The sequence below is a fragment of the Microcaecilia unicolor genome, chromosome 4 (assembly GCF_901765095.1).
Source record: "Microcaecilia unicolor chromosome 4, aMicUni1.1, whole genome shotgun sequence".
NCBI classification, from domain to species: Eukaryota; Metazoa; Chordata; class Amphibia; order Gymnophiona; family Siphonopidae; genus Microcaecilia; species Microcaecilia unicolor.
In genome coordinates this window covers 336,861,117-336,879,941 of record NC_044034.1, presented here as the reverse complement: position 1 = coordinate 336,879,941, position 18,825 = coordinate 336,861,117, and the positions used below count along the sequence as shown (strand labels likewise).

Below are 18,825 nucleotides of genomic sequence, written 5' to 3'. Positions count from 1 at the left end.
CTAAGGGAAGAAGTGTAGATGGAGAACAGGAGAGGACCGAGAACAGAACCCTGAGGTACACCGATTGGTAGAGGGATAGAAGTGGAAAAGGATCCACCAGAGTGTACACTAAAGGTGCGAAGCGAGAGGTAGGAGGAGAACCAGGAAAGAACAGAGCCCTGGAATCCAAATGAAGACAGCGTATCAAGGAGTAGGCTGTGATCAAGTGTCAAAAGCGGTGGATAGGTCGAGAAGGATTAGGATAGAATAGAAGTCTTTGGATTTGGCCAGAAACAGGTCGTTGGAAACTTTTGTAAGTGCAGTTTCAGTTGAATGAAGAGGGCGAAAGCCAGATTGGAATGGGTCAAGAACAGCATGAGATGACAGAAAGTCAAGGCAGCGGCGGTGAACGGCAAGTTCAAGTAACTTGGAAAGAAAGGGGGGGAGGGAGATGGGTCTAAAAGGTTATACATGAAAGTGGTGATTTTGCAACTTCCACCTAAAAGTGCTAGCACTTAAACATGTCAAGGGGTCATTTTCCAGCCCTAAACCCACAATTCTATAAGCTGTTGCACAAAATTATAATTAGGCGCGATGGATGTAGTTACATGCTGCATGGCACCTATATTTGCAGTTATGGGCATAGCTGAATATCGCCTCTGACCAGCCAACAAAAAAGTGGGAAGATCGGGACAATACATGGAGCGGCATTGGGTAGGAGCTGCCAGTTATGTGTCAGCATTATTCAGTGCCAGCACCCTCATAGTTAAGTGGATGAATTTAGGATAGCTCAAAAGCTTTGCTCCTGACCCCACCGCCCCTGCTGGGCCACTAGAGATTGCAGGTAGGCCCAGAGGGAGGCAGCGATCCTACATGTTGGAGAGGTAGAGGGATTTGCATGGTCAGAAGAAAGGGAAGAAGAGATCGAGACTAGGGGGAGGAGGGGACTAGAATCCTGTTACGGGGGAGGGTGAATCAGGACAGGAAGGGGGGATCAGAGGGCCTCTGCAACTTTTTTTTAATGTGGTACAGTGAGCCCGAGATAATCAGTGCCAGTTTCCACAGGTGGCCCAGCACTGAATAATCGGGGCTAATTTAGTCAGCCAAAGTCTGTGTTGAAAAAAATACTGCCAGCTGAATATTGACCTGTACATTTCTAAGCATTGCTGTTTCAACATCTACATGTCTTTGCCACCACATGTAAGTGCTCGATTTTACAATACTACACATACCAGAACAGCCAATTAAGAAAACACGTGAAATAACTCTTTCTTTGGTGCTATGTGAGATTGTTTTAGACGCAATCGAGACAAGCAATATTGTCCCCTCAATCACTTGTGGATACCCCAGATCCAAATGAGCCAGTAATTGATACACAGGTGTATATACTGATATGGAAATTGGAAAAAAAACCACAGATATCTTTCCCTGGACTTCAAAAATGCTGCATGGAACTTGCTCCCTTTAAATCTATGAACCCAGTGGCATCTACCTGTATATGACAGGACACCGCAAAAGCGGAGGGCCGTGTGTCACTACGTAAGAGGAAACCGGCAGAAAGAGTAGTGAAGGTAGCGTGAAGCCTACATCAGGGCTCTGTACACAGAATCACTGATGAGGATTGGGTGTCAGGATAACAGTCTTTAAAAAAGATGCAATCCCAGGGGACAGGCAGTGCTTTTCAGCACCTCGTTCCTGCATGTTGCACTGCATGTCCACTGGGATCGCGTCTTTTTAAAGACTGTTACCCTGATACCCAATCCTCATCAGTGATTCTATGTACAGACCCCTGATGTAGGCTTCACGCTGAAACACAATACTGTGTCGGATCTTGAAGAATAAAGATTTTATTCATTACATCTCTCGTCCTTCTGTTATTTTGTGGAAGAGCCCTGCTACTTTCACTACTACTTCTGCTGATCTACCTGTGTATGCCATTTACACATTACATGAATAGATGCAGCACAACCCTTCTAAAGTGACCTCCAAAACGTCTTACCTGTAGAGACCTTTGTCCAAGTAAGGAAAGGCTTAGGTTCTCCTATGGCATCACATGGGAACACTGCATCCATTTCAGCTGGGATGGATAAAGTCTGATAGCGTGGTGTAATGATTATTGGTCCTTCTCTAAGTGTCTGAAAGCTAGGGGCAAGCTGAGTGGCAGTAGGATTATTCAACTTCTGTTCTCCATCCTTTGATACAGATGGAAATCTCTGGTTATTATGGTCGCCATTTCTGTGAGGAAAGATAGTAGGGGAAAGTTTTGGTACGGTGCCTTTAGCTAAATGGATTGGAGTTGTAATTAAATGAGTCATAATAGATTTAGGAGTAGTTGTGGTCCTTAAAACACTACTTGATGTTGCTTCTTTAATGGATGAACCTAGCACGACCTTCTTTTCCGTTGCAATGACTGAGGCAGAATGGGTTGGTATTAGAGGTTTAGAAGTAACACCAAGTCGTGGGATTCCTCTGGTTCTGTTGAATACAAATGGGAGTCGAGAATTTGAGTAATATGGGATCCCTTGGTGTGGAGTTCTTCCAATTGTACTTCTGTTATCAATAACATAATGATTTCCAAAAATTCTGGAGTTTATAGTTACTCTGCCAGGCCCTTGATGGTTAAACCAACTGGGAATTATTGGATTGGGCTTATATAGTGGAGAGACAGTAGCTGTGGTTGTGGTTCTTACAGAGTGAGGAGTATGTGTTTTCCTTGCTTGGGTGCTATGTACTGCATATGCAGTTATCTCTGGCCTGTTGGTAAAATGTAAAGGAGGATGTGTGATAAAATAACGCCATGGAGCATGAGTTATGAAATGTGGTGGTTTTAGTGTACTTCTCACTGGAATAAACTGAGGAGGGGCTACAACAGGCCGCTGGTTTAACCCTGGAATTATTCCAGGCTGGTGGTGAATTTTAGGAGTCAATAAGACGCTGCTGTTTGACTTTCTACTGTACGTATCTTTGATATGTTCTTGTGTTGGTTGTGTCTGAATTTTATTTTTGTTAAAATAAGAGGTAGCAAGTTCATTTTGTCTTGAACCAAAGTGGGTTCCTTGACTGATAGCTTCGGTTTTGGATTTTTTAGCCTCTACTTGATTTAAATCCATGTGTTCTCTGGCCTCCTTGACAGAAGAACCATGAAAAGAAAACGTATCAGTACTTGGAAAACCCAAGGAGGCATCAGTTTCAGCATTTTCAATAGGTGCAAATGTGATTGGTGTAATTGTAGAAACTGGCTCTTTTGACAGTCCGTATCTGGCAGTGTAATGTGGTTCAAATTTCTTGTAGCTGTTTCCCATCTTTTCTCCAACAACTAACTGAGTGTGGCTCTGAGGATGTGCAGGAGTGCTAATTAGCTTCTCTGTCTCTGAACGTATAACTGAAAACATTTTGGGTGTTTCTGTTTTTGTCAACTGAGGTTGTTCTGTAAATGGGAGCATCTTTTTAGTTTCTAAAGCTATACCAGGCTTGCTTGGCTGTAGCACAACTGGAGAAATTGGTGGTGGTATTGTGCTGGATATATGATGTGCTCTTTCTAATGAATCAATAACAAGCGGATGATCTCGAAATGTAGAGAAAGATTCAGTAGTCGCTTTGTGGTCTGGATGTGATGTTGCAATAAAGCTACTGGATTTTTCACCAGAGATGGTGCTACTTTTGTAAGAATTATCTTCAAAATTAACCTGAGTGAAACTTTTTTCAGCAGCATGTAAAATATGAAGTATTGTTGAGGTAGGTTTTAGATCTGATGTCGGGGACAACTGTTCCTTTCCAGGAAGCAGAGTATTTTCTTTAATGATGTTTTCACCTAGAGCTTCTGTTGTTATTATTTGTTCAGTCCTGAGCAATAGCATAGATTCAGCAGTGGTAGCAAGTGTTGCACTTGCTTTTCCAGGTGAAGCTACAGTCGAACTCCATAATGAAGTTATTCCTTTTTGTTTGTCCTCTGTAGACATCCATAAACTACGTGAATCAGTGACTGGGACTGTAATTGTCTTCATATGGATAACCTTTTCAGGCTGTACACTAATACTAGGTTTATTGTTTTCTGACATACTGGTTACGAGTGAACTTTCAATAACATTCCTTGTTTCAGATGCTGATGTTGGAGTTAAGATCTTGTGTGTCAGCACTGTAAGTGAAGCAGTTGGACGAGCATGCTTTTGTCGCTGTCGCAATCTGTTTGGTCTAAGTCTTTTCTTTCCATGAGGTCTTCGTCTTGGACGAGCAGTCACCGAACTGGAAGTAGTCTCTATATAGGGAGTTGTAGGCATTACTGGAGTCATTAGCCTATCAAGTGAAGCAGCTGTTGTCATTTCTTCCCTTTCAAGTGGAATGATGGTCCTTGGTTGTTTAAATGTAGAGTCTGCTTCTGAAACTGGAGTTGTTAGATACTCTATTCCCTTAAAATGTCCATGGCTAAGAACTGTAGAATTGTTTCCTAAGATATCTATTTCTGTAGTGGCCTGAGGTCCCTCATTAGTATCCCTATTAACTAATATAGAAGTATTTTCATTTACATTATTTTCATTAACTCTCTCTTCAGTAAGTACTTTTGGAAGACGATGCATAGCCTCATTTTCAACCAGTGAGGTTACAGAAGTAGTGTCATGGGCAATCCCAAAGTCAACACTGTTCATGAAATTAGCCTGAGAAGGAATGAAACTTGTAGTTTGTGTATTCATTCCATTAGGTTGTGCATTTGTTCTGCTCTCAGCATGATTATTTATAACTGTGTGATAGTCTTTTTCTTGAGCAGTAGCATCCAGAGATACCCATGGCTCATAAGTAATAGATGGATTTTCAAATGCATATGTTTCTGTTGTTTCTGTAGTTCCTTCATACTCTGATTGTTGACTAAAAGAATGAATGTTTTCCTTTGCTATTGGTGAATAATCTATCCCATCATCGTGTTGTTGGTTTGGTGCAATCAAAGGAGCAACAGTACTTGAGGTAGTCCATAAAAAGGGGATTTGTGATGTGAGTAGCTCTCCTGGTCTTTCTAATAATTTATTAATTTTCTTAGAATTGTCAATGATTAATTTAGGTTCAGTTGACGTCCTGACTTCCTTATAATCCATTAAGGTAACACTGTCCAAAGTAGTAACATGGAATATCTCATCTTCATCTACTAGACCATCTGCAGATGATTCTTCAATATTTTCTTGTGAATCTGCAGTAGGCTTAAATGGGGGCATCACAGTGGGCAAGGGAGTTATGGGATCTTCTCTCTGTGATTCCTCTATAGACGTTTTTGTGAGTAGTAAGAAAGGTTCCACTGTTGTTTTGTAAACATTTTTTCCACGAACCTTTGCCAAGATGTTAGCCCAGTGCTGTGGGTCAATCTGTTTGTTGCCTGTGTTTATTCTCCTCCGTGATTCAAATTTCCTTCGACCCTCTGCAACATTACTACCATGTGACTTTTGCAACTCCTTCAACATTTTCTTTTTTTTTCTGTCTTTTTTCTTTTTTTTACCTTTAGTCGTAGAGAGGCGATCGAGTCTTTGGTTGACAGATACTTCTCTGTCCCTCTGCTGATCGTACTGGCTTGGGACATCACGTATTTCTTCATCACCGGACGCCCCTTCATCCTCTATGACATCTTGTTTTATGTTTGCTGAAGATTTAATCACTGGCCTCGTTTTAATTTTTATCTTTTTTGATTGTTTACGGGTAACCTTTCTATTGTTTACTGTTACCTGGAAAACAGAGAGATCTGTCCCTTTCTGGTTAATAGCTACACACCTGTAGTACCCATTGTCACTCACTTGACTATTCTGAATTAACAAAGTTCCATTCTCTAGCATATATTCTCTTGTTGTATTTAGTAAATCATTAAGCAAATAGTTATTTGGAAGAATCCAGTTTATCTGGGCATCAGGTGCTGCAACTGCATTGCAGGGCAGAACTATGGACTCGCCAGAATTAATCTTAATAATCTGGATGTCGCCATCAGATGACTGAATGACTGGAGGCTGGACTGAAACCCTGAAGGCCACCCTGTCCATTTCCTGTTTTACTTTAGCGATGCAATGGTACACACCGGAGTCAGAATATTCCGCTGCTCTAATTAATAGTTGACCACTGCTAGAAACAGAAAATCTACTGTCATGGCTATTAGATGGAGCTTGTAATCTAGATTCATCAGGAAATACCCACTCTATGGAGGCATTATCTGATGCCTTCACGTTGCAGCTCAGCTGACACACTGTGCCTTCCACAACACTCTGAGCCACTTTTATTTTCTCGTTCCGCTCTATCATTACCCAGCTGTTTCTCTGATACGCTGTATCCTTGGTCTGGATTGTTTGAGAAAACTGAGCCAAGAAAGATAATGCTACTTGCTGAGCTGTGCTCTGTTGTCTGTTTAATCGAATGGTTATCAGTTGCTGCATCAGCCATGCAGGTTCAGCTAGTATCTGAGCCTTAACACCAGTGTAATAATATGCATTAGGGTTTGGATCCTGCTTGTATTGGTAACTCACTTTAGAATCTTTGTGTTGCATTAGTTCCCTTTGTAAATGGACCGGCACTTCACTATAATAAGCTAAAAGTTTCCAGAGCTTTTCGTAGTTTTCGCGACTCATTGGACATTCAAAATCCAGTGACAAGGTAGCATTGATGTCTATTTCTTCCGGGAGAATCTGATTCCACTGAACTTGTAGGGAATCTGCAAGTTGGCTAATGTTGCAGCTGATGTTTACTATGTTCCCATGCTCATCGGTCATATTCAGAGAGATTTTGCCCTGCACAGTCTGCAATGCCTCTGCCGACTCGGGCTCATTCTCACCCTCCATCTGGGTAGCGCTGCTGTTTTGTTTGAAAGCTGACTGGATGATAGGTTTTGTACAGGATACGTCACTTAGGCTCTGAATCTCTTGTTTGTACAGATGTCTGGGGCTTGAGCATGTGGGACACAGCTGTCCGCCTTCATAGGCTCTGTCCTTTTTACACTTCAATACACCTGGAAAGAAAGAGAGAAAAGAAAAACACATTAAAGTCATATCTAGATGAACTAATAATTTATACAAAGAAAAAAGGGCAACAATAACAGTGAAAAGCTTGGTTCTTCTCAGTGAGGGTGAAAGGCGATTTTCTTTAATGTGTTTGCATTTCTACTGTTGGTAACTCTGAAAACAAGACTTTTTTTTTTTTTTTTAGGAATGTGTCAGAGATTGTGTGACTCCTGACAAACTGGAACTAATGCAATGATTTTCCCCTTCTTGTCTTTAATATTTAGCATTATTGAACATACCGTTATATACAGCACATAAATCGACTGGTGGCAAGCTTAAATCCAAATACAAGGTCAAGGGGGATGAGAGCCTGGTTGCAGTGACGTTCCTAGGGGGGCTGACACCTGGGGCGGATCGCCGATGCGCCCCGCCCCCTGGGTGCAGCGCGACGTCCCCCCGGCGAAAGAACCCCCACCCCAGGTGTACGCCGCTGGGGTGGGGGGGTGCCACACGCCTGTCCGCTTCGTTCGTTCCATGCTCCCTCTGCCCCGGAACAGGAAGTAACCTATTCCGGGGCAGAGGGAGCACAGAACAAACGTAGCGGACAGGCGCGCAGCACCCCCCCAGCGGTGTGCACCTGGGGCGGACCGCACCCACCGCCCCCCCCCCTTGGTACGCCACTGCCTGATTGAAAAATTGGGCAAGAAAAGTGCAAGACGCCTGTATTGCCCTTTGCTTCAATAATCTTTACAAGGCAACTCTTTCAGGTAATTCTATAAAGGGGTCTATATTTAGAGATTAACCCCTGGATTCTATATATAGTGCCTAGTTTTCCATGCCAAAATCCAAGCATATTCTATAACGAGCAAAGAATGAGCACTAATTGGCAATAATTAGACTTTACATGCACAGCTCACTAAGGGCCCTGTTTACTCAACCTCAATAAGGGTGCGTAGCTTTGTAAACATGCGATAAACATTAAGTTGCCCATAGAAACATATGAGTTTGAAGGGGGGCAGACTCAAGAAAAATGTCAGGAAGTATTTTTTCACAGAGAGAGTGGTGGATACTTGGAAGGCCCTCCCGAGGGAGGTAGTGGATATGAAAACGGTAACGGAATTCAAAAAAGCGTGGGATAAACATAAAGGAATCCTGTTCAGAAGAAATGGATCCTCAGAAGCTTAGCAGAGATTGGGTGACAGCACCGGTGGTTAGGAGGCGGGGCTAGTGGTTTGGAGGCGGGGCTAGTGCTGGGCAGACTTCTACGGTCTGAAAATGGCAGGTACAAATCAAGGTCAGGTATACATATAAAGTAAAGCCTAAAGAGCACCTATGTGGCACCTATTTAATAAAGGAAAATAGGTGCTCAATGTCTTTATAGAATACTAGAAGAAGTATCTGGCATCGTACGGGAAATGTGATATTGCATCCAATCAGATTTTGAAGCAAATGACAACTGAGGGCCCTCAAGGACCCCTAGGTTCATGTTTTGTGCCTGCTCACAATGTGCTGCTCAGTAGTTCTGTGATGCTATTGAGTGCCATTGAGGCTATTGCAGGCAGGTGTCAGATGTCTATTCATTCAAAAGTAGTTGCTGATCTCCGCCTTTGCTCATGGGCTGGATTCTATAAATGGCGCTCAAAAATAGGCCAAGAAGCCAAAGGGTGGAGAAGAATCAGAGCGGCATGCAGTGAGGTGAAATAAAACAGTTCTTTATTAAGGGGCCCTTTTACTAAAGGGTTGGTGTGTGTCAATCCTAGCCGCCGAGAGGGGGGGCAGGGGGGACAAAATTCCCCGGGCCCGGGCCTCCAAGGGGGCCTGGTGCCACAGTCCCACCCACCCTCTGTGACCATCTGCCACCAGGCCAGGCCCCCTGTCAGTAGTTCTGGATTTATGTGCAGCAAGCCTATTGCCACCAGGGCCGCCGAGAGACTGGGCCGGGCCCAGGATGGCTGCCCCCGGGTCCCCACCCCCACCACCCCCCCCCCAAGGCCGCCGCCACCGCCACCGGGCTGGGCCCCCTGCATTGAAATCACAGTGCCTCTCACATCCGTGTGAAAGCGCTGCAGGCAGCAGGGCAGCAGATCGCCTCCATTCGGGCCTCCTTCCCTCCCTGTGTCCCACCCTTGTCTCATGTAACTTCCACGAGGGCGGGATACAAGGAGGGAAGGAGGGCCGAATGGAGGCGATCTGCTGCCCTGCTGCCTGCAGCGCTTTCACACGGAGGTGAGAGGTGCTGTGATTTCAATGCAGGGGGCCCAGCCGGTGGCGGCTGCCTTGGGGGGGGGGCAGGGGCGGGGCCCCGGGGGCAGCCTTGTCCTCCAAAATCGCCAACTCCCCTCTCCCCCTCTCTTACCGGGGTCCCGGCAGCAGCATTGAAGAGCGAGCAGGTTCAGCGAGTCTGCTGCCTTCCCTTCTGTTCGCTCTGAGCTGTGACTCTGGTCCCGCCCTCATATCCTGTTTCTGCAAGAGCGGGACCAGAGTCAGAGTGAAGAGAAGGGAAGGCAGCAGACTCACTGAGCCTGCTCACTCTTCAATGCTTCCAGGCCAGTGACTTCAGTGTTATCTACTGCACGAAGCAGACCACCTCCGGTGGAAGTCACGGTCCCAGGCAGCTTCAGAACGTTGGAGGTGCAAATTAATATATAGGATGTGTGTAACTGTTTACCCTGCTTTTGTGCCCTCAGAATGCCTCACATGTATACACTTACCTTCCGACTATGCATTATTGCATTTAGGTACCAGTTTATAGAATAGCGTGTAGCTGGAATTTTGGCATTTATGTGCATATGTGCACCATACATGCATACATGCCAGTATTCTAATCATTGACATGGGTATCCGGCACATAAACGTTAGTGCCTTCTTTATAGAATTTTATTTATTTATTTGTTGCATTCGTGTCCCACATTTTCCCACCTATTTGCAGGCTCAATGTGGCTTACATTGTTCTGTCATGGCAATCGCCATTCCAGAATGAGAGATACAAGTGGTAATACATAGAGAACATGAATGACAAAATAAAATTGAGCAAACAGGTATAAAGAGAACACATTCAGGATAATAGGTAAAGAGGTAATGCGTTATAGTTCATATGAACGATCAATGCGGTATGCCTTGTTAAAGAGGCAGGTTTTCAGTAATTTCCAAAAGTTGGTTAGGTCGCTTTGTTTTTTCACGTCAAGTGGTAATGCATTCCATAGCTGCATACCTATGTAGGAAAAGCTGGATGCATGTGTTAATTTGTATTTTAGTCCTTTGCAGCTGGAGAATTAATGAAGATTTAGGAATGTGCGTGATGATCTTTTAGTATGAATTACTTCTTTACCTCTATAAACTTGTGCTCCAAATTTATACTTAGCATACAAATTTGCAGTTTATAGAATGGTGTCAGTTGTGCACCTAATTTAATTTATCTTAATTGGCATTAATTGACACCAGTGGGGTCTGGGTTCAGGCCCCGCCCCCAAATTGATGTGCTGTCTGCTGGTTTTGCAGGCAGGGGTCCTCAAGCTCTACCAGCAGAAACCCTCCTCCAGCCAATGTATGCTTTCCTAAGCCACCATGCTGCTTGCCATGACCCCCCCCCCCCCCCCCCATGCACATGCTTAGTTTTAGTGAAACTGAGCATGCATAAGCCAGGCTCACCACCCCCATGAAGAAACGGAGCATGTGCAGGGGTGGGTCTCCCTTACGCATGATCAATTACACTAAAACCAAGCATGGGGGGGGGGGGGGGAAGCAGAGTAGGCAGTGCAGTGGCTCAGGAAAACAAACATCAGCTACTGGAGGGCTTCCACTGGCGGGGCTTGGGGATCCCCAACCAGCCCAGGTATGTGGGGTTTTAGCAGGGGCAGAGAGCTACGAGGAGGCAGGGCAAAATTTTGTGCCCTCCCCCACACACACTTTGGGCTCAAGCCCCCCCCAAACCTGAGGTCTGGCTACATGCCTCATTGGCACTAATTGGCAGTTACGTACATTTACTGTCTTCTCTCTATAATTGCTTGATTAGATCGACTTGTTATTCTTGTTATCCTTAATATTTCTGTAACACCAATTGTATTTTTTGTACCCTGAAATGGTGATGCCATAACAGGTCTTTGTTAGCCACATTGAGCCTGCAAATAGGTGGGAAATGTGGGATACAAGTGCAATAAATAAAATAAATAAATAAATAAATAATTCATTTTCTATGTTGCGTGCACAAATTCCATTGCATGCAACTGCAAGTGGGCATGATTACAGGAGGGGCATGGGTGGACCGGGGGGGGGGGGGGGGGGGCTGCTTATAGAATACTAGCATTTACATGTCTAACTCTCTACAGTTAGGCATCAGCATTTACGTAAGCCATTAAGCTAGCGTAAATACTGACGCTTAAAGTTAGTCACATAAATGTGGACTTATGCTAGTATTCAATATAGAATTGGCACTTAGCATGCATCATCCCAATGCCTAACTTTAGGCAATCTTACCCCCTTACTTTAACAAAAATAATTATAAAGAGAAAATATTTGTGCAAATAAGGCCTTGAGTAAAATGCACTTCGGAGCTTTACAGGCAACTAGCAGAGATTTTTCAGGGAGATGTGTGTGTGGACTCAAATGTTCATGAAGAACAATAACACTGATCAGTGGTAATTTTTTTTTTTTTAAGGTACTGGTTTGGGAACAGTAAAGGGGGTCTAACATACGCTTCAGCTGCAGGGAGTGAAAGGAAGCAAGTATTAAAAGGTTCCAGGTCATTGACAAAAGGTTCCAGGTCACCGACACAAGATTCCAGGCCACTGACTTGGCAGAAAATTGCTACTGATGCAGATAACTCAAATATTGCTTCAATACTCTGCAAAGAATCTAGTTTTCCCCAGGACATCTATGATTGCTGGAACTCTGTGCTGTAATTATTCTAATTATATATTTACTTATTTACCTTCAGGCTTCCTATTTTCCTGAAGAAGCCATTTCATGCTGCAGTCACAAGACCACGGATTCCCATGAAGGTAAAGGCTTTCCAGCACAGGCATAGACTGAACCATTCCTGCAGGCAGCGTTTTAATCACGTTTTCAGATAAAGAAAGGTGTTTCAGGGTTGACAGCCTGAAATAATCTAAGAAAACAAAAGTTGCAAATGTGTTGGGGTGAAGCTGCTGGAGCAAGTTTCCTTCTAAATGGAGGAGTCTTAAGGATGTTAAACCATGAAAGGCAGTGGGGTGGATAAATTCAATCTTGTTGTGGTCTATGTGCAGCCTTACTAAGCCTGAAAGTCCCAGGAAGGTCTGGCTTGTAATCATTTTCAGTTTGTTGTAACTCATTTTGAACACCTGTAAAAATAACAAAGGAAAATGTCATTCTTAAAGTTCTAACACAGCAGCAAAGAGAGGCTCAAAAGAATAATCTAGAATGAATACTTAGCTTTCCCAGGAATATTCCTAGTTTTACATTTTGCAGTCAACAGAAAGCAAGGGGAAGGTTCACTTTTTGAGTTTTTCTTAGACATTTAAGTGAAATTTTACCTAAAACACATAAATAAAAACCTGTTTGGGGGACTTCATCACACATTAGGCAAAAAATGAGATCAGGTCTATAACTGTATTTCTCTGTCATCTTTTCTGAAAAAACAAAAAAAAGCATGAAACTGAATTTCAAATTACAGAAAGGGAGAGCAGAGAAATAACAAAGTGCAAAACATATTTTTCTTTTTTTTAATATATTTTGAAGATTGTGATTGGATCTCACATAATCACAATTTGGAAAATGTGCATGTATACCAAAGCTACACACAGAGATAGCCTAACATACATTCTCAGCAAAATAGGGCCATCTATAACTGAAGTTCACTGGGCATCTTTTGTGGAGCGCTTACCTCCCTCAATTAACTGCCATCTTCTCTCACAATGCCTCTTAGAATACGTGTTCCCCTAATGTCATGTTGCATATTTGGAAAAGAGCAGAGGGAATGCTACTGAGCATGCTCCAACTGCTGACATCATAACAAGAGCATACAAATGAAAAGTGTGCATAAGTACATAAGAATTGCCATACTGGGAAAGACCAAAGGTCCATCAAGCCCAGCATCCTGTTTCCAACAGTGGCCAACCCAGGTCACAAATACCTGGCAAGATCCCAAAAAAGTACAAAACTTGTACTTGTGGGCTAGCAAGTCTTGAATCTGCACCCAATGGCCTCTTATCTCAGGGAGTTGTGCACTGAATTATCCAGCTATTTGGTACTGGAAATTTTCCAACATCCTCATTACATCCTTCTGGACATGTGTTGGATCTGACCCACTGTCAGAACATTAAAACAGTAGGAAACAGCAGGGACTGGCTGGCGTATTTTACTTCCTGCTGAACTCCTGTATGCTTCCTACTGGATGATCTAGATAGAGCAAGCTCCCTAGCACCCATTGAGGTGGCAGTAAGGGCTCCCTTGCTAACCAGACGGTAACCTCCTCCACCAAAAATGGCACATGCTGGGGGTGGAACTACTGCTGCTGGTAGTAGTTCCCAATTGCCATGCAGCAACCCTTTACTAGAAGGGCCCCTCAGTGAGTGCATGAAGGAGTATCTGAGTGTTTCCATAAACGGATTTGAGCAGGAGCAGGAGAATATGACAGGAAATGCATATTTTGAAGCGAAGATTGAAATGCGGTCAAAGGGTTCATCTACACAATTAGCCTATCACTAAGGAGTTACTATTGATGAGCCCAAAATATATCTTCTGAGAAAATAGGAATGTAGCATGTGAAATAAATACATAATCAATCTGTGGCATGAAGAATCCAAGGCACTGGGAGAGAGATAAAGCACCTCAAACAAATCTGTGCCCAAGGCAATGGAAGTGAGATTTGAAAACACCAATAATAGAATGAAGACCCTAAGACACTGAGAGAGAGGCAAAGCAGCCCCAAGTAAGACACAAGCCAACTAATACACTGGAAGAGGGTCAAAGAGAATGACAGGAAGAGTTCAAGACTCTATAAGAGGGACTAAGCAGTACTAAAAGGGGCATAAACCCCTGAAGGTGGCAACAGAGGGGCACACCAACACCAACAGTGCTATTAAGAGCTAAAAACACCAGGCATGGGAAAAGCTGCACCAACTGTGTCAAGAAGACACTGGGATGGGGCAAAGCAGAAGCAAAAGTAACAGGAAATAACACAACGTATCAGGAGACAGGGAAAGAAGCACCAACAATGACTTGAAGATCTTAAGGATCCAGGAGTGAGGGGAATCATAGGGAATAAAATGGGTTGAGTCCCTGAGCCATGACTCTTCTAATATTTTGCCCAACATAGCAACTAGAGATCTTAGATCTTAGAGGTGGGCCTAGAGATTGGTTTGTTTGGCTGTGATTCATATACTCTGAAGTTAGTTGAGTATAAGGCCTTATGTGAGCAAACAAGAAACTTGTACTATCAAGAAAAGATTTAAAAAGGCCTTAAATTGGCCAAAAACATTGTTCCAAACTATACATTTTTGGATTCATGGTGAAGCCAATAAAGTGAATAATGAGAACTTGTCGCTGCACGTTTATGGTGATTGGTTTCATAAGAAATTGTATATTGAGGGGATTCAACAAAATTTAATAGAGGATAAAAAATGTTTTGACAGTCCCTATCGATTGTTGGGAAGAACTTGATATAGTGAATGATACTGAAATTGCTGAACTTTTGTAACATACCTTACTCCCATTCTGTCTCATCATGATCCTTGTTCCTCAATACTGTTTCATTCAATGTCAGAAATGGCTGTTCCATCTTTAGGTAAAATAGTGAATGAATCATTTTGTGAAGGGAAACTAACTAAAAACTTGAAATTAACAACTGTGAAACCATTATTGAAGAAAGGGTCTGGAGATTTAAGTCACCCAAGATGCTATAGGCCAATTTCAGAGTTGGCCAAGATTATAGAGAAAGCAGTTTTAAAACAGTTATGGGATTTTGTCGAGAGTAAACATGCTTTAAATGGTTTTCAATATGGCTTCAGGCAGAACCACAGTGCTGAGTTTTTACTGTTGTCTTTGATTAATGAATTATGATTTGAGATGGATCATAATGTTTGTTTCTGTTTACTGGCTATAGATATTATAGCAGCACTAGTAAAAAAAAGGCCCGTTTCTGACACAAATGAAACGGGCGCTAGCAAGGTTTTCCTCGGAGTGTGTATGCTTGAGAGAGTGTATGTGAGAGTGACTGTGTGTGAGAGAGAGAGAGAGTGAATGTGCGAGTGTGTGTGTGAGAGAGAGTGAGTCTGGGTGCGAGTGTGTCTCTGAGAGAGAGAGTGTGTCTGCGAGAATGAGAGTGTGTGCAAGTGCGTATGTGAGACACTGTGAGAGAGAGAGTGTGTTTCACACAGATACAGTGTGTGCGAGAGAGAGAAAGAGAGAGAGTGTGTGTGAGACACAGACTCTCTGTGAGACTGAGTGTATGAGACCAAGAGAGTGTGTGAGTGACTGTGTGACACATAGAGAGTGAATGTGATACAGTGTGAGACATAGAGTGTGTGAGAGACAGTGTGTGAGAGAGAGAAAGACATTGACTGAGAGAGAGAGAGTGTGTATGTTACAGAGATACCCCTCCTCTGGTGTCAGCCCCCCCCCCCTCTCTCTGGTGTCTGAGAGTTTCTGTGCAGGACGCTGAGCTCTGGCTGTGCTTCAAGGAACTGACCAATCCTATTTAATAGAATGCACTTCCAACATTCTGAAGCCGAGAAACCTCGTGTGGTTGGTCACTTCTGCTTGTGACGAACCAGGAAGTACGTGATGTCAATTCAGGAGATGGATACAGAGAACAGGAATGCCTCAGCCATGCAGTCAGCTTCAGAATGTTGGAGGTGTGTTTTATTATATAGGATTTGATATAGTCAATCATACCTTACTGCTCAAAGAATTGTATGAGTTGGGAATTCGTGATACAGTATTGCGATGGTTTAAGTTTTATTTGCAGAATAGGGCATTTGTTGTTAATGTTGGTGAACAAATCTCAGGTAGTTACCTGATAAATCGTGCTGTCCCTCAGGGATCAGCTTTGCCAGCTTTACTTTTTACTGTGTATATTGCACTCTTGAGTAAGGTAATTCAGAAGTTAGGGGTACCGAGAGCTGCTGTGAGAGGTTATGGCAGCCATTTTACAGAGGCACCAAAAGGGCCAGGAGCAAGGGGACTGTGCTCCTGCCCCCAATAATCCCACTGGACCACCAGGGATGTAGGAAAGCCCAGGGGCTTACCTTCACGATTGGGGGAGGCAGGGGGGGGGGTCTTGATGTGGGCTGGGAGAGGGAAGGAGAGAAATAAGGGATGAGACAGGGGGCAAGATCGAACTCAGGGGCTTTTATAAAAATAAAAAAAAATTAAAAAGTTATGCGGCCCCAGCCCAATATTCAACTGGGGCTGCGTAACTCTTATGCAGCCCCGGCAGAATATCGGCCAGGCCCGCATAACCTCCAGTAGCCTGCCCACCCCAAATTATCCCCAGTATTCAGTGCTGGTGCCCAGACATGGCCCTGCACTGAATATCAGGGGATAATTTAACTGGCGACAATCAGCATTTAAATAAACGCTGACCGCTGCCAGCTAAATATTGGGGGGAGATAGCTATTAGCTAAGAATTATGTAATTCTTATCCAGACCCTGCCATCATTTTCTATTTCGATAAAAGATAACCAAAAATAAGCTTTTCGTTGCATTTTGCTTCAACATGAATGCACATCTCAAGTATAAATGATTGTTGGGGCATAAGGGACAGATAGAGATGAAGAAGAGAAAACAGTGGGGATAAAGGATTAAACTGGAGGCCAAGTGTAGCAGGGGGAGATACAGAAAATGGAAACAAGTGTGAGAAGGGACAAAGAAAAAGTGAATAATGGAGCATTTGCCATGGTAAAGAGGGTTTAATGAAAGACCGGGAGGGCATGAAGAACATAGAGGGATGTAAGATATAGGGACAGATCACTTGGTGATAAAAGGAAGTGTTATAGCACCAACATGAAAAATAGTGTCCAAGAGACAAATGTGAGCAAGGAGAATAGAAGCGGAACCAACTGGGTATTGTAAGACACAAGGAAGAAAAGAAGCAGTTTACTCATTTATCCCCATTGTTCTCCCTTCGTTTCCCACCTTTTCTCTCCCTTATGTCCCAACAATCATTTATACTAAGGATGTGCATTCATGTTGAAACAAATTGCAAAATGCAATGAATAAACCTTTTTTGGTTAGCTTTGTCCAAACAGGAACAGATGGACAGGGTCTGAATAAGAATGAAATAACTCTTAGCTAATAGCTACAGCTATTCATTGCTGTTATAGTCTATGGGGCAAGAAAAACAGCACCTTTTCTTCTAACTAGACATAGTGGCACTAGGGATGGAGAAGGAAGCAGCATTAAGCATTTGCCCTATCATGTTGTAAAAGGGCAAGAAGGAAGAAGTCATAGGGAGGACTCCGTTTAGAAAACAGAATTACAGAAAGGATGGGGAAACATGAGAAAAAAGGAGAAGAGAAGAAAGAGTGAAATGAAATAGAGACAAGTGAGAATTATAGATGTGGAGTGGAACGAGTAGATGTGGATCGCTTGTTTGCTCTTTCCAAACATACTAGGACTAGGGGGCACATAATTTAAAACAAATCAGAGAAAATATTTTTTCACTCAATGTGTAATTAAACTCTGGAATTCGTTGCCAGAGAATGTGGTAAAAGCAGTTAGCTTAGCACGGTTTAAAAAAGGTTTGGATAGCTTCCTAAAAGAAAAGTCCATAAGCCATTATTAAGATGGACTTGGGGAAATCCACTGCTTACTTCTAATAAGCAGCATAAATGTGTTGTACTGTATTGGGATCTTGCCGGGTACTTGTAACCTGAATTGACCTCTTTTGAAAATAGACTGAAAGTCCATCAAGGCCAGCATCCTGTCTCAGTATGGCAACACTTAGCTAGGATGGACAAGTATAAATAGCATACAAGGTGCTCTCACTGACTTAAATTAAGTCGTGCTGCTGTGGACAGAAGTCAAATGGATTTACTCATGCCAGAAACTGCAGTAAATTGATTCATTCTAGATGCACTGGTACCCGCTGGATTGCAGCATTAGGCTGGAGGTGTGAGTATATGTGATGAACTGACAGTAGCCTGTCCAGCTACAAAGAAAAGGGAAATCTCCATGAATCAAAGCCAACCATGCCTAAAGTGGGTCTAAACACCTCCACTCCCCCCCCCCCCCCCACACTTAAGTACAAAAATGCTGTGGGCCAAATTTGGACAGTTTACCCATTTAAAAAAGTTGGCAGACTTGATTCTTGTATGACTACAGCTAACAGTTGTAGTTAGTACTGTACAATGTCCCCCCAATTCCATAGAGGTCGTCAAAAATTGAACATGCAAATTTAGGCGGACTCCAAATTTGTGTGCGCAATTTAATAGAATAATGAGCCATTTAGGGGGAGATTCTATATAGGGAGCCTAAAAAATCAGTGCCGACTAAGCGTATTCTATAATCGGATTATAGAATATGATTAGTTGTTATCTCAGCGCCTAAAACTATGCATACATTTACATAAATTTCAGAATGACCACAAAATGCCCATTTTCCCCGCCTGTAACCACACCCCCTTTTTGCCTGTGTGCATTAGAAATTTGGCACATATCATTACAGAATACGCTTATCAAATTGTACGTGTAAATTCTAAGCAGTGCCAATTAGTGCTCATTATTGCTTGGTAAGTGCTGCTATCAGCACTCATTAGCTTGTTAAGCTTATTAAGTTACATGTGTTGTTATAGAATCCATGCCCATCTCTAGGCATGTTATATAGAATTCAGGGGTTAGTGCCTATAATTGGCAGTGGAGGAGTAGCCTAGTGGTTAGTGCAGTGCACTTTAATCCTGGGGAACTGAGTT

General features: G+C 43.1%; 1 protein-coding gene across 1 annotated transcript in view; it reads right to left on the bottom strand.

Moving 5' to 3' along the window:
- The window catches only part of MXRA5 (matrix remodeling associated 5), a 73,760-nt gene that overhangs the window by 15,151 nt on the left and 39,784 nt on the right, over nucleotides 1–18,825 (bottom strand). Inside the window, exons 4-5 of the mRNA XM_030202079.1 lie at nucleotides 11,866–12,256; nucleotides 1,979–6,946 (exon numbers count right to left, since the gene is read on the bottom strand). Of these exons, the coding sequence (XP_030057939.1) occupies nucleotides 1,979–6,946; nucleotides 11,866–12,256 (5,359 nt within the window). The remainder of the gene's footprint in view (nucleotides 1–1,978; nucleotides 6,947–11,865; nucleotides 12,257–18,825) is intronic.